The sequence below is a fragment of the Pteropus medius genome, unplaced genomic scaffold (assembly GCF_902729225.1).
Source record: "Pteropus medius unplaced genomic scaffold, Ma_sr-lr_union100, whole genome shotgun sequence".
Taxonomy (NCBI): domain Eukaryota; kingdom Metazoa; phylum Chordata; class Mammalia; order Chiroptera; family Pteropodidae; genus Pteropus; species Pteropus medius.
This window is the reverse complement of record NW_024355327.1, coordinates 3,870,862-3,895,433: the sequence shown is the minus strand read 5'-3', so window position 1 is coordinate 3,895,433 and position 24,572 is coordinate 3,870,862. Positions and strand designations below refer to the sequence as shown.

The 24,572-nt window shown below is 45.2% G+C and overlaps 1 protein-coding gene across 1 annotated transcript in view; it reads right to left on the bottom strand.

Annotated features, from left to right (window-relative positions):
- The window catches only part of ARHGEF3 (Rho guanine nucleotide exchange factor 3), a 279,695-nt gene that overhangs the window by 237,616 nt on the left and 17,507 nt on the right, over positions 1-24,572 (bottom strand). The window contains exon 2 of the mRNA XM_039858606.1: positions 9,830-9,922. Coding sequence (XP_039714540.1) covers positions 9,830-9,873 — 44 coding nt within the window. The 5' untranslated portion in view covers positions 9,874-9,922. The remainder of the gene's footprint in view (positions 1-9,829; positions 9,923-24,572) is intronic.

The following is a 24,572-nucleotide window of genomic DNA, read 5'->3' as shown; positions in this document are numbered from 1 at the left end:
TGGAAGAGGAAGGATGGAAGAACATGGTAAATGGTACCATGAGGACACACTCAGGATCTGACTCTTCAAACGCCAATGCCATGGAGGACAAAAACAAGAGAAGGCCCTATTTTGGCCTGAAGGGGACAAAGAGACATAACAACCAAATGCAATGCTTCAGCCAAGAACAGTCCCTGGATGGGTGGGTGGGGGTAGGGGGAGAAGGGTAAAGAGCTGTAAAAGGTGCTTTGGAACAACTGAGGAAATCTAAATATGAACTGGATATTAGAAGCTATTCTAAAACTATTGTTAAGTTATAGAGATGAATAATAGTAGGTGATTATGTAGGGCAAATATCATTATTTTGGGGGGTTATTTAGAGGCAAAGTGTCAAGATGTCTGCAATTTGTTTCCAAATGGTTCAGGAAGAAAAGAATGCATATGTGTATACACATAGAGAGAGAGAGAGAGAGAGAGAGAGAGAGAGAGAGAGAGAGAGAGACAGACAGACAGACAGACAGACAGACTGACCGAGACCAGATAAGGCAAAATGTTCAAATAAAATCTAGGTGAAGGAAATATTCTGTTAACTTTTCTGTAAGTTTGAAAATTTTCCAGATATACAGCTGGGTAGAAAAATACAATATAAAATCTTGTTTCCTTGATAACATTATAATATAAAGGTAAAGAACACCAAAAAGGGGGCTGGTTAACTGTTTAACAAGTAATTAGAATTCTGATCCCTACTGTCCACAAGCACAAATTCTCTTTACAATGATAGTAGTTTTATGATACTTTTTTCTTTGTTTTCCACAAGAGGGTAAGTGTGCCCTCTGCCTGGAAGTCTCATCCCTCCCCAAGAGAAGCATTCCCAGATTTCACTGGAGAGGTGAAACCCCATTTAATTTGCTTTAGGAAGCAGAGGACAGATTATTAAAACTCGCTCACAGCTCCTTCTCTGTAACCTAATAGAACATTCTATCCATGTGATTATGGGGCTAACAGCTGGTTTTCCCACTAATCAGAACCTCTGTATGGGCAGAGGGAGTATTAAGTTCCTGCTCATTCTTAGTATAAGACACGCAATAGCCACTCAGATATTTGTTAAGTGAGTGAGATATTTTACAGCCCTTTAAAAGAATGCATATGAAGATAACGTAACAAGAAACGATTGACACAAGTGAGAAGTATAATAAAACTGCTATGATCACAATAATATTGAAAACTAAAAACTGGCACCAAAAAAAAAAAAACCCAAACCACAAAACTAAAACAGTAATTCTGGGGGGCTGGGGGAGCGGAGAGCTGAGAAAATAGGTCGCCATGGAAAAAATCCTGAGTATTATAATAGGTACACTAAAAACATAAGGAGTACAATGACTTAGTGATAAGGGGACAGTAAGTAAAGCAAGGAGGAAAAGTCAGAAAATGGTGAAAATTTTTCTCACTTATTTGAATTTACTGATGGAAAAAAATCCTCAGTCTTAATATGAGGACAACTTGGCCAAAAGACAACTGGGCATTAACTCCACTCAATTGCCATCATTCAAGGCTACAGGACACCCAGGTTCTAACTCCACTTCTGCTACTAATTCACTGTGTAACCTCCAGGCACATGACCTCTCTGAGCAGTTTTCTTACTGGCAAAATGAGAGGGTGGCTCTAAGGGAGCAAGAGATCACATTCAATGAATAGTAAAGCCCCTGAGATCTAATATACAGTATACTGAATATAGACAACAATGTTATAAATATGTAATATAATATCATTAAAATGACAACCATATTACAACATATAAATGTATCAAAGCAACACACTGTATACCTTTAATTTACACAATGTTACATGTCACATTTGTCCAATAAAAAAAAGATCACATCTAATGATTCTATTCAAAGAACCAAAGAAATTGCTATTTCCTTCTTTCAATTGCTTATAATTTCTTAGATATTTACAAATAATTTGTTATTCCATTTTCAAATAAAGAAAAGATTTAGATTTTCTTAAAGCAGTTTTTTAAAAAAGGTTTTTAAACATATCAGAATATTTCATCTCACTCTTGGCCATGGATCCTGAGTAGAAGAGTTGGGAGACAGTGTTAGTCATAAAACTTCAAAGCTAGGAGAAATCTTCACCATTTTACATTTACATCTTGCTCTGTACTTCACCAAGGAATTTCATGTTGTCCAGTCCTACCCACTCACCTCAGAGATCAGGAAACTGCACTCAGAGGAGTGGCTAACACAGTCGTGTGCTGAAGCCAGCTCATACCAGGGCACATCTCAGTGGCTTTGTATTCGTAGGTTGAAGCTAGCCAAGGCGAGAGTATTTACTCCACGGAAATAGGCGAACACTACAAATTTTAGGGGTTTTTTTTCCCCCACAGTAGCCCAATTACCCTCACCTCTCCCTTAATCCTGGCCCCAAATCAAGGCTCGACCAAAGGCCTCCCTCCTGTCCATTCAGGGCTCCTTTGTCCTGCTCTGCTTCCTGCTTAGTCCCCTGCCCTTGTAAAACCTAAGTGGGACTGCAAAGCCCTCCAGCGTAGAACAAGCAGGGCCTAGTCACAGATCTACCCCAGAGCCTAGCAGTGTCTGGCATGCGCCCCCGATCAACACCCATCCTTAAAGAAGACAATGGCTTCTGCTCGGACTGTGCACAGCCCATGTGACACTGCACATGGGCAAGACAAAAGCTACATGCAGCTTGAGTCCCAGCAGCGATCCTAGGGAAAGCTTTAACTCCAGTTCCCATGACCCTCTCCCACCTAGAGAACAAAAACCTCAACTCTTCCTATCCACCTCTTAGCAGAATCCTCCAGACAAAACCAATGCTTCAAAAATGCATCTTGCTAATTCCATACATGTGTAGGCCAGTGAACACATCAACCATCAAGGTTCACATGCCTTTACCCCCACCCTCACACAGCTCTCCAAGCTTGATTCTTGGCCTTTGCAGTTGAAAAGGTTGATTTACCTCCAGGCAAAGTGCCACGCTCTTGCCTGGAAGGAATTTTCTATCAGATTCTGCACAGGAGGGAGACTGACGTATATGGTCTGCACACCGCAGGGCTCAGCACTGAGACAGGTGCTGCCTTTTTATACACCACCATCTGTCCACAGGACAGGGTATGGGTGAGCTTCCTCTGCCAGATGCGTGTGGGCCAGAGACAAAACCCTAAAAGACACTCTTCTCCTATCTGCAGTGTCCCTGAGTTGTGTTTCCTGATGCCACCTTGGAGTGCTGTGCCCTTTTGAGTCCCTCCAGTTTGTGTGTTTTTAAACATTTCCCAGGTACGTGCTGTGTGCCAGACCCTGCTAGGCCCTTCTTTAAGCCTTTCTTGTCTCCCATTACATATATTTATCTCTCCTTCTAAACTGTAAGCCGAGTCCATGTCTGACTGTGTCCTCCAGGGTACCCGGTAGAGTGCTGAGGACATAGTAGTTAAATGATTATTTTCAACGTGATCACCACACCTCAGGGATTGCCGTAGGAAATCAGACGGCATGCATTCTGACAGCTTCTCCTTGGTTCTGTGGTTGGTGGAAGAATGATTTACAGGCTGATAACAGGCTAATGCCATGTGCTGGTCATCAGCCAGGTGCCCAATGACCGCAAGCTAAGCATTTCTTACCACAGTGAACCTTCACATCGACTTTATGACCTAAGTACCACTGTTACCCACCTTCATAGAAGGCAAATTGAGACTTGGAAACCTTCAAAAACTGGGCCAAGATCCTCACCATCTCCCCAAACACCCTCCTGGCTGTTCCCTTTGTCATTAGGGCCACCCTAAGAGAAGGAGACTGCCTGGAATTAGGAACATGCTGATGGGCTCCCAGTGAGACTAGAGTGCCCACCCTCTCTGCACCTCAACAGATGATCTTGGCTAAAGCCCAGCCCCACCTCTGGGGCAGCCTCAGTAGCTCCTCCCTACTCTGCAGAAGGGCCCCTAGCTCCCCCTGCAGGGAGAGGTAAGATCAGGGTCCCAATCAGATTAGAAGCAGGGGGGTTGTGAGAAGAACCGGGGCTTCCTCCCCTGACAGTGTCAAAGACACAGGTTTAAGTCTGAGCCTAATTACCTGACATTGGGACAAGTACTTAAAACTATTTCTTCATCTGCAAACTGGAGGCAAAAACATGTATAGTCTACTCAGTTGCTGTGATGTTTGGAGCCAGCATATATACAAAGCCCCTTGGGAGGCACCCAGAATTAGTAGGTATTATTACAATTTTCTGTATAGAAGCAATAAATGAATAAATGAGTGAGCTAGGTTCACTGTTGGTCTCTTTCAGTGGCTTCACAGCAGATCTTCCAAGACACTGTCCTAATCAATGTCTTTGGCAAGTACCAGGATGAATAAAGACTTGGTCTGGTGAAAAACAACATCAACAAAGCAGAATGTGGGGTTCAGGAGACGGGGTCTGGGTCTGGGCTCTTCATTTCTTACTAGAGGACCACTGCCCAACCCTTGCCTCTCAAAATCTCAGCTTCCCACCCGTAAAATATTATCACTTCCCTCACAGGGTCTTCATGTATCTCAAATAAAATCATGCTCACTCATTAAATTACTTTAACAATAATTTAGCAATAAGCTTCCTATGGGGTTCTGCCAATGAACATAATAAGGAGCCTATTCCGTTTCCATATTTATTCAATAAGTGTCTATGTCTAGTGAGTAACACTATATCCCTGGCACCGCCCTGAGTAATCAGTGAGAAGACCCGGTCCCAACCTCATGGGGCTTATGGTTGTTTTAAACAATAAACCTAAAATTTTAGAATTGAAAGGAAACTCAGCAATCAACCGACCTCCCCTTTTTTTAAGCCAATGAAGAACCTGAGAAAGAAGTAATGAAACACAACCAAGGTCACACAGCCAGTAGGAGGTGAGGGCAGAACTTGCATAGCACTTTACTACGGTTTTCCAATTTGCAGTCCGGTGTTCTTTGCACAGGAGAGTTCATGCCTGAATAAGAACCTCTTTGAAGATACCTGACACTCCCACTGTTCTCAACTCACTCACCAGTAGGCTTACAACAGAGATTAGACGACTTCTTCCATCTTTTGCCTACAATAATATTTTTAAGTTCTTAATGGAAAAAATGCTAACATCGGATTTAAAAATCCAACATCTGTGTCTATGGTTACTTTGCCTTTCTGTCCCAGGCATGTCACCACAGCTTTGGGAGGAAGCTTCAAGATCTCCCAGTTCAGCATGTCCCCAGTATCATAGGAGAATGCACGATCTACCTTCTCGTGAGAGACCCCTCCATGCACACTGACCTTCTGTAGGTTCTGCGGGGTCTCCCAAGAAAGGCCACATTTAACTGAGTTTATGCCAGCAATGCCCAAACAGGGCCTGCTGTTTAGAGGGAACCATGTTCTAGGAGCAGACTGTGAGAAATGCTGATGAGATCTCCAAGAAATCACCTTGAAGAGGGGAAATACCTTGCCCCTGGTCATAGGGCTGCTGAATAGAGAGTCAAGGCTATAGCCTCAGGTCAGGAGAGGTTAAACTCATCCTTTTGTTGGGTTTCCATTTTCTCAAGGTAATTGAACTTCAGGAGGGTGGAGAAAGTGGAGCAGGCCCCACGCACAGCCCTTTGGGCAGTGAACAAAAGAGCTAATAAGAAATCAGTGACCAAAACAGCTCTGGCCTAAGGCCAAGATGAAAGCTGATAAGCAGCTCATGAAGAGAACTAAGGACAAGCAGGGAAATTAACTGGTCTAAAGGTGGTACAAATCAGCCCAGCCCAGCAGGAAAACAGAACAGACTCTGGGACGAATCTCAATTTTGGATATAAGACTTCACATTGCCATCTAAAAATCATCCTGTTTTCTAGCCAATTCAGTCCACCAAAGCAGCTCACAGGCTGAGAAGCCTACTCTCTGCTGGGCCCTGGGCCAAAGGTGGAATGTCACTGCACCAGATAAGGCTGTGCCTTGCAGGAGAGTAAAGTCTAACAGAAAGGAGGGGCTGCACAAAGTAGGGGCTCAAAACACAGTGGAATAAATGAATGAGCCAGAGAAAATCTTTATTTTCATAAAAGAGACGCTCATTTGTATAATCTGAGAGTGAAAGGTCCTCCCAGGAAAGCCTAATCCTTTCTTGGAGGAATTAAGCATTTTCCTCAAGTGTTCAGGGCTTCTGAGCAATGATGGGATGTTAACTGACTAACCGACCAACTGAACGAACGAACAAGTGAACGAATGAACAGAGGAACTTAAATCTTGCCATTTTTCCAGCGTGCTCTGAGTCCTAACCATCGACGCATTTCAACACAAGTCCATTTTTAAGGATAACAAGAAGGGCAAAGACTTCTCCCTTCAAAATTCTCCTCTTTGAATATCAGAAATTTGTTTGCCTAACTCCACTGCTGCAAAGCTGAGGAAACTGAGGCCAGAGAAGTGAGATTACTCGCTCACGGTCACTGATGGCAGCAGAAAACTGTACTCCCTGGGGGCTTAATCTTAATCTTAATCCTGTGTTTCTGTGAGTTAGCAACCAGAAGTCAGAGTGACAAGTTCTGGTTACTCAGTCAACAAATGCTGTGGGGATGGTCTGCTCACAATAAGGTCGCTTGATTCAAAAACAAACTGTCCATAAATCACGGGAGCAAAACTGTGTTCCCACAGAGGAAAGTGAGGTGAGTGGGCAGGGCTTCCAGGGAGCCCCTCTCCTTGGGAAAGTGGAGTCTGCCCCAGGTGAGCTGAGGTCCTCCTCACTGGCAGGCTTCGTCACACCTTCTCACCTCAGGAATCCAGGGCCCAACCATTGTCTTTACTCCAGCCCCTCTAGTCATAGGCCCAAAAATACTAGCGAGCACCTACTGTGTGTCCACACTGGGTAAAGAGCAGTGAACAAAACAGGCAAGACCTGGCCCAGTGGAATTCACAGTCCATTAGGTAAGGTGGACACTAAAAAGATAAGTACATATAGGATGAGAAACTGTGTCAACTGATTACTCTTTCTAAAATACAAGTCTGCTCCTATCAATCTCCTGGTAGAAAAATCTTCTTAGGTTCCTCATTCTATGTAGGAATAAAAATAAAACAAAAACAGCTGCCTTTATTAGGTGCTTACTACATGCCAGGTGCTTTACTATGATTAACTCAGGACATGCCCCAACAGCCCACTGCAGGTGATACTGTTATTGTCCCCACTAAGCAATGAAGAATTGAAGTTTTCCGCTTAACCATTGCTCACAGTGTATGCAACTGCCTCTTCAACTCCCCAAGTCTCTGAATACCCTAAGAATTTATATCTTACCTACCGTTTTATTCCTGGTACACACAGTAGTATTCAACATATGCCCACTGTACAAATAATCGATGATTAATCAATGGGCTACTTTCCTTCAAGGCACTATCTGCTAATAAGCTCTAGTTTTGGAATGATAGCTGATCGGGCTCCTGATTATCACAAGAAGTATCTGCAATGCTGTGCAAAGAGCCAGTGCCAGACCCCAGAGACCTGAGACCCAGAGTTTGTCTCAGTGTGAATTTGGACCATCATTTCATCACTCTAAGTCTGACTGCTTAAAACTATAATAATGAAGGAGGAAGAAATAATACAATGAGTCTAGGATCTCTTCCAGCTCTAGATTTTATATCTCTGAAACATAATGGGGAGGAGGGGGGCTCAGAAAAGACTTCGAACTTATACTCTGCCAGCTTTTAGAATGAGATCTAAAGTTAAACATTTTAGGGTAGGATGCTGATCAGGTCTGCTGGGGCCACATGAAGAAATTCCTCTCCCTCCATAGCTCAGTGTGTATATTTATCCTAATAAAGTAGATTTTCTCCCCATGACAAATATGCTCAACCTGGAAAATCTCTTTTCCAGAGAAGTGTTTCGAATGAATGCGAGTGAGGCCACCACCCAAACAGACGGGCTGGTGTTATACAAGAACCCATGTTCACGTGCTGGATGAGGACAAAACTCAAAACCACCACCCAACTCCTACACTCTCCTCTGGGAAGACCACAGATGTGAAATAACAGTTGAGTGTGGCCAAGGCAACCACAAACATAGCGTGATGTTCACAAGGAGAACTCATCGCTCGGAAAGTGTAGGTCTGTTTGTCTCTTAGGACGAGAACAATGGCTAGGAGCTGGGCTCCACAGCAAGACAGAGCTTTTGTTGCCATTCTTTTTGTTGTTTGGGTTGGTTTTGAACGAATTTCTGTTCTAATGTCACCTAATGGTCATAATAGCGGTAACAATACAACTTCCTATCTTATAAGACTACTGTGAGAATTAAATAAGATAAGCAAGATAAGTGCCCTACACAGAGCTTGACACATGGCAAATACATCATTGCCTTGATGATGGTGGTGGGAGGAGGAGGGAGGGGAGGAGGGAGGGAGAGAGGGAGGAGGTGGGGAGGAGGAGGAGGAATAAAACAACCTGAAGTAGAGAAATTCAACCAAAGACTTCTAAATCCCCTTGGGGATCAAAAGAGAAGCCGGTAATCCTGTGACGACCTCTCCTGAAGGAGCATATTTGGACACTTTTCAGAAAAGTGGCACCCACTCCTGGGAAGGACCAGGGCTGCCCAGAGGCCCCCGGCCTCAGAATAGGTCACTAGGTCCCTGTGAGGACAGAGACTCTCCAGAGCCATGATGAAACCAAGTAAAGGAGAGACCTGAGAACTTCCCCAGAGCAAAGAGAAGGGGGAGAAAATTACAATCACAAGGAGATGCCACTGTTCACCAACAGACTGGCAAAAATGAAAACGCATGAAGAACAGCGGTATGGCAGGAGGGTGGGCAAACAGGACATCTGGTAGCCTGTTGACGAGTAGTGCTTTTTAGAGAACAATCTGGCAATATTTATTAAGATCTTAAATGCACACACAGGACGACCCAATAACTCCTCTCCTTAGTAACCACCTAAGAGAACTGCCTGCCTCAGTGCTTCGGGCACATACCAAAAAGTGCATCACAACAGTGTTATAAGGGCAAAAACAGAACCTATCTACCCACCATCAACATGACAACAGCTGGATAAACAGGAGATTCTTATAATATGGATATACTATTCACTTTGCTGCAGTATGAAAACAAGATAGATTCGCATTACTGTCTTGAAAACATTTGAATTCTTTTAAAAGGTTACAAAATAGATTGACAAGCATAGTATGTAAGCCTGTACTTAAAGAACAGGAAGAAAAGGAAAAGGAAAGAATGAAAGAATGACTTTTTTCTATGTATGTAGACACTTAGAAAAAGTTCTGAAAGGAAACGCACACAAGTAGATCACAGTTGTTACTTCTGGGAAAGGCAGGAGTAGGGTGGGGCTGGAAACAAAATGGGGGAAGTCAATGGGGAATTCACTCTTATTTTTAACTGGGAATATGTATCCATGCATTTCTTGGACATTAAAATTAAATTAATACATTTACTTTTAAGGGAAAGAAGAGGTAATGGAAGAAAGAGATGACTTCAAGAGCAGCAATGGCTGCCAAGAATTAAGGATCTGCCTTTGCCTCCTTTACGAAGACTGGCCACCCAGAAATCTAGACACAACACATCTGAGCACGGATCCATAGTTTCTTGGAATGAGTGTCCATAATTTTTGGAATCAAATATTTAATTCTATACCACATCAGTTATATTTATACCAATTATTCCTTCTAAGTCTTAGAAAAATTTCCTCATACTTAACAAAAGTATCCCCTCTTCTGGTATGAGAAACTAGAGCTATTAAAAGGGGATACATGAAATTTGGCTATCTCCAAATTTTTGATGGCTTCTACGGACTTATACAGGCTTAGATGAAGGTCTGCACTGCATTTAATTGTTGCATATAAAATTTTTATTTTAATTTTTAAAGATATTTTTACCTTTCCTTGTTTTCTTCCATTCCTCTGAAGACGCACTGATTCATTACTGCGGAATCGTCTATAGATACAGCATGGCAGGCCCAGGTCTTCTTTCTGAAAAAGAAAAGTAACCAATATTTATAAGCACACAATGAGATGCATTAAATACATACAAGGGGAATACATCAAAGGCTGCCCAGTGTCCAACAAAAACCATTCTCCCCTTCTTCCATAGTTATTCAGGTTTTATCAAGGACATTTCCCAGGCATCCTTGTAGCTAGGTGCTGCCAGGTATCTGTGTTCCCAATGGAATGTGAAAAGAAGTTGGCCACTTCTCCATCTAGGTCTTAAGACACAGGCATGCCTTGTCCACTTTTCCCTTTGGTTCCCACTGACTGGAACTCATGCAGTTGATGACAATGCTCTTGGAAATAACAGGGCAACAAGACAGAAGGCACCTGGGCCTGTGGCTGACGACATGGAGCATGGCCACCTTCGTGCCTGGGAGCTACTACCTTAGGAGAAATTTCTTTGTTCTTTAAGTCACTGTTTCATTGGATTCTGTCTGTATAACTAGTTAGCTCTCATCCAAGTTAGCACTGTGATTAATTATTCTCACTGGAGCCCTTCTGAGGGTGTGTTTGGTTACTTGGAGCCTGGGATATGCTGTATCCGTGGAGACAGGCGAGGCCAAACAATTTTTGGTCACAATTTTTGTAAAACCACATGCATTTTCAAGTGAGTACACAATCAGGGTTTGATGGATGAAAAGGTATTAATAACCATATAATATCTACTAGTGTGAAGACTCTCAAGAGCAGGGCACCTGGCCTAGAATTAGAAACACTGGGATCCACACATATGAATGGTGAGCCTCACTTCACAAAATGACTACTTAGAATGGCAAAACACCAAACAAATGTACATGATACCATATTTAAAGATTCAAGTCTATGTCCTTAGGAATGACGAGAAGAGACATAGAGATAGGGACAGAGACAGAGAGACAGAGCTCCAGAGAGAAAATTCCAGTAGGTGGAAAAATCCGCCCACTATTCCATTCCCTGAGTGTTTGCCCTACAGTAAGCCTGAGATATAACTCTGAGGTTCCCTCTTCAGTCTCAGGTATTGCATTCCTCAACATCAGGGTGTGGTTTTAGCATTAGAAGATAGATTTTCTTTCTACAGTATGTCTCCAGACACAAACCAGCTACTTCATTTGGTATCAACCAAAAAACGGTCATATGTTTCAACTCTAAAAGAACTGGTTTTGCAGACCATATTGAGGGATAGTGTGTTGGTCTCCAACCTGGTGCCTCCTGGGCAAAAGGGTTCAGAGTAACTTATACACCCATGATCTTCCTGCTGGTGCTGTCTTTATGGCCCAGCTCTACTGCATCGACTGTTTTGACTGCTGAGCATCACAAGCCCACTTGGCCAAATCTCCACCTCCATCTGCTCCACCACGGGTCTGGCAGGCTCCTAGATCAACACGTAATTTGGATTAACTCTCAGATCCAGGTGAGCAGGAGCAGATATCTGGGACCCCTGCACCACAAGGTGCTGGACAGAGTCAGTGTTCCGGAGGATCTCCAGTCACAGACTCCAACACTGCTCTTTTAACTGGCAAGGGGCACATTGTGAGATATTTTTAGCGTCTAGATCCCTGTCTGCGGCCACAGCTCTAGCTTCCATCAGAGCTTAACTTCATCAGCTGAGGTATGTATGTTATGGAGGGCCGAGGATAAGGCACAAGAGAAGATGAAAATCCTGGAAGGAAGAACAATGGAAGGGTACTGGGACTTGAGCCCAGAGTCCCAGAGGTGTCACTGCAGCCTCACCATGAAGTACGGTCCCTACCAGGGTCTCTTCTGCAGCTGTGAACACCTCAGCCCACCTCACCACCAGCCTGTAAGCCAAGTTTGCTCAGCACACCAAGCTCTCCCACAGCCCAGGGACTGCTGCAAGGAGATGTGATGACACCTACATCCCAAAATGATGCCAACAACAGGACTGTCCTCAAAGCCACATTTCCGGAGCAGCTGTGAGATGTCAGAGCCTGTCCTCCAGGGGCCCACTGGCTAGTTCTGGGTCAAGGTTTTAGGATTTTCCTTCCACATATTGGAGAAGGTATTCTGTAGACAGCCATCAATAAACCATTGCCCTTCAGCCTGTGGCTAGGGGCAGGGATTAGGGGTGCCTATCTCTGTACCCAGCACTGAGGGCTGACCAGGGTCCCAGCACTCACATGGGTTATCTCATCCAATTCTCACATCAGCCCTAGAAAGCAGATACTGCCTCACTTAAGGAATCAAGAAACTGGGCACAAAAACATTAAGGTTTATCAAAGCCCACACAGACAGCAAATGGTAAAGCCAAGACTTGAACCAGGCATTTGTTCTGGGAATCTATGTTCCTAACCATGGTATTATAATGTGCATAGTGAAGCTCAGTAACAGCTGAATGAATGAATGAATGAATGAATGAACAAATGCTTTCAAAAGCAGTTTCAGGGCTGTGGGGAGACAGTGTCTCTATAAAGCCTTAGGAGAGTGACCCATGAGCCTGCCCTTACCCACCTTGGATGCCACCCGAGTGGGTGAGAGGCTCAGCCCCCTGAACACTCTGAATCTGGAATTGCCAACATCTGTAGAAGGAATTTATGTGCTTAATACCATTGCTGGCAACAACCACAGCCACTACTGACTGCACCTCTTATTTGTGGGCAGTAAACTCGAGGCTCTCACACAGAGGTTCCACTCACCCACCCACAGCCCTGCAGGGAAGGAGGGATCACACCCATTTTATAGATGGCAAAACCAGAGCTCCAAGGGGCTGTGATTAGCTTAAGGTCACGGCATGTAGGCGAGGGCGGTTTTCAAATTCTGAGGAGCTGAGTGAACAGTACAGGCTTTTCCCCCATCTCACAATACTCACCAGTCACCTTGGTGAATCAGAAAGTTACAAAGATAAGTACTGTTCTAACTCTTCAGCCAGAAAGTTCTGTATTAATCTAAAGGTCATCAGTATTTGCCATCTCGGTCACTTCCGTGGAAGAGGAATTCTAATGTTCCCAGCTAGAAACTCTGGCACCACCACCTCCTCATTCCTCTCCTCAGCTGGCTAGATAGGCATTGACCAGCATTCGTTGAGCACCAACCTCCTGCAGAGTGTCCACTGGACACCAAATCCTGCTAATAACTTTTCTCAGGAAGCCCCAAGTGTTGGTGAGACTGTAAAGCAACCAGAACGCTTACATACTGCTGCTGGTAGGAGTATCCATTGGTCCCATCATCTTGGAAGACTGTGGCAGTAACTATCCAACTTGCATTTGCTCCTAGATACATAGGAGTACCAAAAGACATTTTCTAGAATGTTCTTAGTAGTACTATCCCTAACAGCCTTGCGTTAGTTTCCTACTGCTGTTATAACAAATTACCACAAACTGAGTGGCCTAAAACAGCATAAATTTATCATCTCATAAGTCTAGAGGTCAGAAATGGGTCTAACATAGGTCAGCAGGGCTGCATTCCTTCTGAAGGCTCCATGGGAGAGTTCATTTCCTTGCCTTTTTCAGCTTCTAGAGGTCACCTGCATTCCTCAGCTCATGGCCCCTTCCTCCATCTCAGAGCCAGCAATGTGACATCTTCAGATTTCTCCCTATCTCGCCTCCGCTTCCACTGTCACATCTCATTCTCTGCACCAGACCCTCTCGCATCCCTCTTATGGGAATCCTTGTAACTACATTGGGCCCACCCAGGTAATTCAGGATCATCTCTGCATGTCCAGATCCTTAACTTTGCCATGGAAGGTAACATAGTCACAAGCATTACTAGTGAATGTACCCGTGACTAGGAATTAGGTCATGAATATCTTTTGGTGGGGCCGGGGAGGGGGGGCATTGTTTGGCCTACCTCCAGCCCTAAACCAGGAGTGACCCAAATGCCCATCAACAGTAGAATGAATGAAATAAATGGTGGTAATTCACAGCAATGGAACGGATGATCTGCAACAACAAGGATGACTCTCACAAGACAATGCTAAGCCAAAGATACCACACACGAGAGTGCTTGCTACGAGTGCATCTGCAGAAAAGACAAAACCAAGTAACACTACCCCAAGCTGTTAGATGTCAGAATGATAAGTGTGTGGTGGCAGTGGCTGGGTGCGGGGAGGGGGGAGCAGTAGCTGGAAGAGATCACGAGGGGGCCACTGGGGTACTAGCAAAGTTCTGTTTATTAATCTGAGTACTATTTCCTCAGTTGTGTTCAGTTTGTGGAACTCTGTCAACCTGTATAGTCAGGATATATGCCCTTTTCTGTGGATATTTTAAGCTTCAATAAGAAGCTTTAAAAATTTTATAACTATTTTGTCTATTCAAAGGTTTCCCCATACTCCACCCAACTTCTCAGTAATCCTCTCAAAAAATAAGGGTGCCGCATGTTTGTTTTCTGTAAATCAATATAGCCACGCAAGATTTCCCAACTTTGCATCCTATAATTTGAGATCAATAGTTATGAAAATATAATAAATACACTTATAATTTAAAAAGAAAAAGAAGAGGAGATGGGGGAGGACAGGGAGGTAGGAGGAAAGGAAGCAGGAACAGCTGCTGCTTCTCTGCCTCTCTCATTCCATTTCTACTCCACAGGCATGTGTCATTTCACCTCCGAATGGAGGCGATTCCAGCTACCTCCTCAACATCCCGCACTCTGCCAATCACTGCCCACCAGACTGACCTGAAATGTTCCCCTGACACCTACCACACAGTCTCTGTCTCTCCTTCACAGCTTTCACCCACCCGACATGCCCATGGTGATCCCTATCTCCTGCCAGGAGCTTCCCCAAACTTCCATGGACTTGCAATACAAACCACGCCTTTGCTACTGTCACATATTAATGGCTAATAGTATCAAGAACCTCCTGATTTGGACCGCATGTGAGCTTCTAATGCTAATTAACAACTACTTCTAATAATAACAGTCTTTTTGAGCACCTATCACGCATCAAGCTCAGTGCTCCTTGTGCGTTATTTCATTTCTTCTTCTCCCATTCAGTGAAGTGGGTGCCATCATCATCTCCCTTTTGAATAGGAGGAAATTGAGGTCCAGAATAACTAGCTAACTGACCCAAGGTCCCAAAGCTTGTCACCGGAAAGATGAGACTTGAACCCGTGATTCCAGAGCCTATGCTCTTGACCCGGACCCCACTCTGCTTTAATTATGCCCCACCTGAATTTGGTGTTAAGCATATCGTTGGTACTTAATAAACACTTTGACATGCTTGATCACACACACATACATACACACACACACACACACACACCCCTTCACAAGTACACAAACAACAAATTAAGACGCTTCATCTTTTCAGCCTCAGATCTCAAAAGAGGACACACCCTCTGGAGAGATTTGCAAAAGCTTGGCATGTTCTTTGCTCTGTATCATGCTTGGCATTCAGCAGGCTTTATAAACATTTATCAGTGAAAAACAGTCATGGTTTGTCCTCCAGGCTTCTATCAGAGAGCTGGATACATGTATATTTCTTTTTGTCTGCCAACCTCAGGGCCAAAGTCAGAGTTGAAGGCTGATTGGACAGCTGGGGCTATGACCATAAAGTCCCAAGCCACCTGCCCCAGATGACCTCACCTCCCCAACAGCCAAGAAACAAGACCCATAGGTCTTGACTGAAAACAAGGCCACTGCTCCTGAGGGCGGCTGTGGCCACTAAAATGAACCAGAGATAACAATACTAGCATGGCTGCTGTCACAAAGACATCAGATGGTGGCCCATAATATAGGTGGCTGGGTCAAGCCAGAGCACTCCCTTCCCTTGAGGTCTGACCCAAGGTCAGTTACCCAACAGAGCTCTGGCCAGCATGGACACGGCAGCACTCCTGTGCCATCTACTCATCTTTGTCCTCCCACTGATCGGCTCATGGTATCTATAAGGATACAGAAGAAACTGCCTGTGCCCCAGGAGCATGCAGATTATTAAGGGGACATTATTTTTAAAAGGCTGCCATTGGGGATAGACATGGACTGGCTGGAGGTTAAAGTGGGCTTCAGTTACATCTGTACCGCTAGCAGTTTTATAAGAACAAAAAAGTATTTACACATTTTAAGGTTACTAAAATTGTCTCAAAGTAAAAACAAACAAAAAAACACACCAATCATTACAATACAATGTGATTAAGCAGTAATGGGGAGATGTACAGTTACAGGGGGAACAGCGCCTCCACCAGCCGAGAAATCATGGATAGGATCTCATCTCAGAGGGTTACGCACCTCCGGGTTAAATGAGATCATCTATGGAGTGTTTGGCCAAGAAGACTTAGTTAGTGGTTAGTGTTATCTGCTTTTATTTATTATTTATATTTCTACTCCACCCTTCCTGGAGGCCCGATCCTGTAGAGGTCTGGTGTGGCAGCAGAGGGGGTGGGTAGTGCGTGTTGTGGCAAGGATGTGGGAATGAGGTTCACCCTCTGAGAGGCGTTTTGTAAAGTCAACTGCTCTTATCCCCACGGGCTTTTCCAGAGCCCTTCGGTGCCTCCCCAGGGCTCCTGCCTCACCACTTCCTCACTCAGATCCCACCTGTGTACATGTGTGTCTGTCTCCCCAGCTGCACCGGAGTCTGTGGCATCCCAACTGTGAGTATGATGACAAGTATAATACTTGTTGAACAAATGAACAAATTCAGCTAACTGCATTCTCCACTCCACTCAAATGAAAGATGATACAGACTTGCTGCAGAATCAGGTACCACAAAGGCCATCGCCATACACCTGAAGAAATAAAATGGCCCTCATGGGGAGCTGGCCTCCCAGATCCACAGAAAAGTGCAGTTCCAAGAGACGAAACCCTGCGGTACCCATCCAAGACTTTTTGTTACTCTCTCAAAGGAAGGTCTATGCTGGAGACTTGAGGTACTACATTCCTAGACACCATGTCAAGATGCCCCATAATGAAATGAATACGATAGACTAATGTCATCATGCTTGCTCCAACAAGTATTGTGAACTCCACTCTCGCTGGGCAGCCTTAGACTTCGGCATTTAGCTTTCCACATGGTTTAATTATGAGAGGCTGAGCTGAACGTGCCAGAGGAGTGGATAACAGTCCAGTTATCACTGCATGTGGAAAGGCTGATGGTGTGGGCATGGCCTCCAGCACATGCTCATTTGGGGAGCTGGAGAAAGGGTTAGGTCAGTCCTCAGAGCCTCTACTCAAGTCTCCAGTCTTCCCAAGGGAAGATCCTATCCCATGTTTTAGAACAAGGGCTCGGTAGGGATACCATCAGCGGTCAAGTCCTTCCCAGCTTGAGGCTGCCTGTCCTTAGGCCAAAGGGTGTTCTGATTTCAACCAGGGCATCCCCTCGCCCATATGACTCATAAGCTGGCATTCTTGGGTAAGTTCTCATATTGCAAAATAGCTCTAATGCAAAAATGTTTTAAAAATCTTATTTTATACAAAACCGCTAACGCCTGCCTGCCTCTACTAGGGCTCTCCAATAATGTCTTTAGTGGACGCTCAGTACATTTTTGTTGGTGGACAGAGAGGATGTTTATCCATTCATGGAGGACCCCAAGGTAGGAGGAAGTAAGACACAGTGGTCAGAGCAGTCTGGTGTTTTTGTGTGTGCTGCCTGCTCTAGGGTGAACATTGCCCAAGCAGAGTCCATCTGAAAGAAGGCACGCAGGCTGCCTAGGGGTCTGGGAACCATGTCATAATTGTCATCATTGTCATCACTGTTCTCCTTTTCCTCACCACAGGCAACAGTGATGGCAGCCTTCCTACGTGCCAGGCATTCTGCAGAGACCTTCAAATGCTTCATCTCATTTGGCCCTCTCAGCAACCTTATAAGGCAGGGACCCTTAGCTTCTTAAAGATGAGGAAACTAAGGCACAGAGGGGTTCAAGTGGCCTGCCCAGGCTCACAGAGCTAGTGAGTGAAAAAAACGGTGCATAAGCATAAAAAAAAAAAGATGCTTGTCCCTCCTCTCTCAAATAGAAGTCCAAATAGAGATGACAATCATGTAAAATGGCCTGAGAAAAGACCTTGTGCCAATCTTCCCAACTGACACATATCACACTTAATGGCTCAGCTCAAGAATGGAAGCCCCATTTGCCTCATCATCATTCATTACCTGCAAGGACAAATGCTTAAGTACAGCACTCTATATGCCCAAAAGGTGTTTCAAAACACCTGCAATAAGGTGAGCTCTCTTAAAATCCCAATTATAAATAATGTTTCATAAAATTGTAGGTAGGTGACAATATAAAATTCACTGGAATCTATGGGACCCTAGTTAAGGAGAGGAGATGACCAAAACATATCAAGGACCTACTCCACACGCACGTTAAGTCCCACAAGACCCCCATGAGATGCACGTTGTTGTCCACATCTTACAGAGAAGGAAACAAAGTCTGGCATAAGCAGCTCCAGCTGCTAGAAGTGGACGATAGGGATTGAACGGCTGGGTCTTTCTGACCTCTGGGTCCAGGCTTCCAAACTTTCAATGTCCCATGGGTTCTGGTACCTGAGTAAATACACAGCCTGACTCCCCCATAAAATAAAATCTTTAGCTAAATCTTAGCTCCATCTCTGTGTTCTGACACCAGGTGTCAGCTGAGAAAGACCCTGCAGAAGGGAGGATCAACTGCAGCCTCTGACACTGGAGGGAAAATTTTAAAGTTAGTGGGAAAATTCTGCAGAGTCCAAAATTCCCCTGCAAAGTCCTTCAAGAATGTGCATCCTGGAAAGGGGTTCCATCTCCCTGAAGAGCCCAGGGTGCCCCAGTGCTAGAGGAAGGGGGCTGAGTGTTCAGCAGCACTCCAGGTAAAGTCGGCAGTCAAGACAGAGAGAACATACAGACCTGTAACCCTCAGACTCACACACAGGACTACCCCATACCAGTCGGGGCAGGTGGGAAATGGGGCCAGCTAGGAAGACCCATAGATTCACTACCTCCAACCCCCCACTCTCCAGAATATACATTCACTTATACAGAACAGCAAGATTAAACAGCTGTTTCTTTTTTCTAAGAGCTTCTAGTTTAGTTTACACAAGTTAAACACAAGAGATGCAATTCCTTGATATCATAACTCCACAAAATATGATTTTCTGTAGCTACTAAAAAAATCTCCACTGTAAATTATAAAATCAAATCATATAAAATCAGACCACTGAAGCCTCAGGGTCTGAGGTAAGACTACTGGAACTCTGATTTGAAGCTTCAGGAGCTGGGATGCCGAGCAATCAGGAGGATGAAAAGAAGTGGGGAAAAGCACTTCCAGAGAATGTAAAAACACCTGGTGAGGAACCATTCCAGACCCACCTAGAAGGCAAGACTGTACAGGCACAGAGATCTCAGGAAGCAGTAACCTGGCCACCTTAGCCACAATGACAAAGAAAGTGACAGGAGTGATGGTCACCCTAGAAGAGCCTTTGAGCCTCCACCCCTTCTACTGGCCCAGACATGCAGAGGCCATCAGCCCACCCAGTCCTCTCCGCCTAGACCCCAGGCACAGAGACCTGGATCTGCTTCTCAAGAGGCTCTCCAGGATTCCAGATCCCTCCCCTTCTCTCTGAGAGGCACACACCCACAAAGCACACAATGACAATGAGCAGTGAGCAATCTGGAGTCTGGCCAGCCAAGTCACGTGTCCAGCACTGGCCTCCCTCTGCCAGCTGCTGAACCTTCACCCACTGCTCAGGCGGAGGAGAATTAAGCAGGGTGGCACTTCTGACACCGTCCTGGGACCTCTACCATTCAGCAGACTTACACAGGTCAAGAGCAAGACTGTACTGTCTACAAAACCCAACCAGAAATTTGCAAAAGGCAGGGAGATAGGAGTGAAGGAAGACCCTTTCATTTGGTTATAATCATTCTTTTGTGTCCAGGGAGGAGCAGGCAATGAGAAGTAGCAGATGCTTCCGGAGGCAAAGCCCAGCACTTGAGCCCTGTCCTCTGCTGGGGTAAGAGCAGCTGGGCTCCATCACTCCCCTTACAAAGGGCTAGCAGGGTGAATGAGACCACAAACCAAAGTAAGTTTGGGGACATGGGCCCCCAAGTTGTTGGGGCATCAGCTGTGATAAAGACACTTGCCCTTGTGTAATCACAGAGGAACGTTTGGATTAAAACAAACCAGGCATTTTAATTCCTGCTGATTGCAGGAGGGGAGCAGCTGCCGCCACTACCCAGAAACCCTACCTGGTGACACGGTACCAAGAAAACTGGCCTCACCCAGCAGGGCGGGACATGTCAGGGCACATGGCTGAGGAAAAAGGCCTTGAGCTTCCATGACAGAGACACAGGATCTCGGAGTCAGGGAGACCCACAGTCCTCAGACCCACTGGCGTCCTGACGGGGCACGGTACAGAACCCTCCGAGCACAGAATCATGCTCAGCCCCAACTCAGACCTTCTGAATCAGAATTGCCTGAGAATTTACACTTTAAAGACTCCTCTGAGGTAGCTGATGTAGTGGGCCCAGCACTGGGCAGCTCCAGAAATGGGATCGGCCCAGCCTTTTGATGTTTATCTGTGGGAGGCCAAGGCCAAACAGTTATTGATGGCTCATTCATTCACATGCTCATTCATTCCAGCAACATTTACCCAGGGTGACCCATGTAACCAGCTCTGAGAAGACATAGCTCCCACCCTACAGGGAGCAGCTTCGTTCACCTAGAGACATCTTCAGCAGATGTCCAGGCTCTACCACCTGTGATTTGGGTTCTGAAGGACTCAAAATCCAGCAGGAAAACAAAAGCAAGGTCTGAGAAGAAAATGCAGAGACTGAGAGCTAGGCAGGCCCTTCCAGCAGAGAAGCTAGGTCTGGGGAGGCTGAGGGGTGGCTTCACGTTTATCCCTAATTTATCCTCTATCATCCAATGAAGAAACAAGGGAGGGAAGACCTGTACTTAGCCGGCACCCACTATGTGCCAGCCCCTTGACTACTATTAGAACTATTAATATTCACCACCACCCTGCAAGGAGGTGAAGCAAATCTCCATTTTACAGATGAGAGTAGAGAGGCTCCATATGCAGTGAAATGCCCTGCCTGAGGACGTGACACCAACCAGTGCTGGAGCTGGGATTTGAACTCCAGCAGCCTGAGCATTTGTTCTTTTCTCTATCATCCTTTCCTCCCCCTGAGGCAGGACACCTCTATTCACCTACACTGTGAATCCAGGGTCCTGGGAGGTGTCCTTGATCCTTCTCTTGTCTTACCCCTTATGTACGATTAGTGTCTAAGGCCTGACCCTTCTCCCTCCACTTCCTTCTATCCAACTCAACTGCTAACACCTCTTACCACCTCCATTATGACCTGCAGTATTTAAAATACAAGTCCAGTCAGCCCGGTCACTTCCTGGCTCAGTCCTCTGCAAGGGCTTCTCACAGGCCTGAAGACACAAATTTTTCTTCCAAATTTGCCTTGGGGCCTTCCCATAGTGTCCCTTCTGTTCCCTCTCACACTCTAGTTCCTCGGCTCGAGGCCTTTAGTTACCTGGCAGGACCACCAGAACTCAGTTGTGTCCCCAGCCACAGAGCAAGGGGCAGCTTTGTCTTTGGCGGCATCCCCCAACCCCAACCCCTCCCCTGGGGAACACAGTAGTGGGTGGGAGGATGGTCACTAACTGACCACGGGACTTTACAGCTAGTCTGAGACTCAAGTATGGTAGCAGCAGAAAGGCCAGGGAGTCAGAGATTGGGAAGTCAGGCCAGACAGGGAAGGGACGGCTGTGAATACCACGGAAAGGAGCTAGGACATGAGCCTGCATTCCATGGCAGCCGTGGGCAGCCACAGAGGCTCTCGGAAGCCTGGGAGTAACAGGACCAAATTCATATTCACACGCTATTGGTGGAAGTGTCATTTTCTCTCATCTCTTTGGAAGGCAATCTGCCAATAGCTATCAAAATTTTAAATCTGTATGCCCAGTGACGCAGGAATACCAAGTCTATCAAAGATACCCATTGCAGCAGTCTTTTCTATTAGCCAAGAAAGAGAAAATGGCCTAACTGGCCAGCTGGAGGATAAACTATAGCAGACAAGTCCACAATCCGATCCCTCTTCCTAACCCTCAGAGCTGGACATGTTTTGGAATTCATAACGTTTGTGTTTTAGAAAGGCAAATTATGGAGTATGTACAGTGCGTTATGTAAAACGCCAGCAGGGTCAGGCCAGCATCCATAGTCAAATACATAAATAGTTCTGCAGCTGAGCATGAGGCTATTTCTGCCACATACTATAAATAGCTTCCTATTAAATCAGGTCGAGTTTTAGTCATCAAATGAGTTTGCACCAAAGTTTTTTTTAAAACATGCAGTTTCTTAATTCTGTAACTGTATATAGGGGATCGAGGGCCTGTGGTAGGATGATGGAATAATAAAAATAATAAAGCGAGTGAACGTTCGCTGAGCCCTGACATGTGCAGGTAAGCTCCAGTGCTTTCCGCACTGACTCACCGGGCCCACGTGGGGAATGATGCATATTCAAAGGCTCTACACTGCCCCCACCACTGCTAATATCTGCCGAGCGCTGACTGTGTGCTAGGCAATCTCCTAAATGCTTTATGTTAATTACCTCACTTAATCCAAATAACAACACAAAGGGTGGCACTGTTACTCTTCTCATGTTGTCCAGATTTATCCCTGATTTACCCTCTATCATCCAATGAAGAAACTGAAGCACAAAGGGGAAGAGCGACTTGCCCAAGGCCACCAGCCAATGTGTTCTGCCCGCTCTCGTGCCTCTCACACTCATTCTGTGGTGCCTGAACACTGGCTGCTACCTGTCCCTGGTATAATGTCACGTCTGAGAACCCAGGCATTCTGGCCTACACTCTTAACCCCTACACTCTCCGCATTTTCTCCTAGTAAAGTGGCTTAAAACTTTTATGGAACATGACAGGCACGAAGATATAAATAAATAATAAATTCAAACCATACTGGCAATCAGATCCACAACCAGGTGCATATAGTGTCCCAAGCAGCCGGCCCGTAAGCCTGGAAATGAAGCATGTCCTTGTTCCCTCAGAAAGATGCCAGCAAGAGCACCCAAGCACAGAGCAGAGACCATCTGGAGCACAGTCCATGCCCCAGGGCACCACGGTCCACTCAGCTTGCAGATCTGCTCCAGCAGACCATTGGGCTGCCCCGGGCCATCCACATAACATGCTTTAATTTGTTGAGGATCGGCCCAGGGTGTGGGTGCTGAGCAATGTGCCTGGGCAGAAAGAGGCAGGTTCCACCTCCTCACTGGATCCCCTCCAACCTATCCAGTCACACAAACCACCACCATTTAATCCTTGGCTATGTGTAAAGCTAGCCAACAGACAGGTTCTGTCTCCTTCCAGATTGGGACTTTACAGAAGTCCAATGAGCGCAAACTCTGCAAGCTCCAGCTATATGCATCTTTCCTTTAAACAGCACAGAATGAAGGAAGGACACTCTCCCTCCCAAGTGCAGATCCTCTGCAAGGTAAGGTTCTTGCCAGAGATTAATGGCAGATATTGCTCACATGCTGCAGGACGTGAAGGTAAGATGGATGAGGATGAAGAGGAACACACAGGAGCGATAGCACTGCCAGCACCTGGAACCAAGAGCTGCTCCATGCAGGGAAAACTCGGGCCTCCCCCAGGCTCCATCCTCTCTTCCCCTCCAGCCTGCCCTGCCCTCTAACATAGTTTCACCTCCCCTTCCTTCCTCCAAGGTCTCTAGTAAAAGGCTACCATCAATAATGCAGTTTGCAACAAACATAAAGTACCCAAATCTTAAGTGTACAACTCAATAATGTTTTTAAATATTTATACCCCCATGTAATCACCAACCAAATCAAAATATAAAACATTTTCAGCCCCTTAGCAGGTCCTCCCTACCTGTCCCCCCACCCCACCCCCATTTAATGCCCTACCCAAAGGCTCCTTTTTATTGCTGAGTGTGTTCCACTGTATGGATATACCACAATTTGCTTTTCCATATGGCTGCTGATGGGCATTTGGGTTGCTTCCCTTTTGAGGTAATTATGAATAAAGCTGCTATGATCATTCATGTACAAGTCCTTGGGTGCTCGTATGCATTCATTTCTCTTGGGTATATACCAAGGAGTGAAATGGCTGCAGTATAGGCAGGCATGTTTCATTTTAGTAGATACTGACAAAATGTTTTTCCAAAGTGGTTTTCTCAATTCATAACCATCTATCAGTGGATGAAGACTTCCAGCTGCTCCATATCTTCACCAACACTTCTATTATCAGGCTCTTTCATTTTAGCCTTTCAGGTAGATATATAGTATTAACTCATTGTGGTTAAAATTTGCATTTCTCTAATGACTACTGAAGTTAAGTATCTTTCCATATGCTAATTGGTCATCTGGAATCCTCTTTGGTGACACGCATACTCAAGTCTTTTGTCTCTTTTAAATTGAGTTGTCTATTTCTTATTGGTTTTAGTTCTGTATATATTCTAGACATGAATTCCTTGTTAGACATATGTATTTCAAATATTGTCTCCCAGACTGCAGCTTTCTTTTTCACTCTCTTAATGGTGTCTTTTGATAGAGTTCTTAATTTTAACCAAGTCCAATTTATAAACTTTTTCTTTTATGGTAGTGCTATTTGTGTCTTACTTAAGAAATCTGTGCCTTGCCTAATCTCATGCACATATTTTTCTCTATTATCTTCTAGAAGCTCCATTGAGTTACCTTCCACATTTAGCCAATTCATCTCGAGTGTGTGTGTGTGTGTGTGTGTGTGTGTGTGTG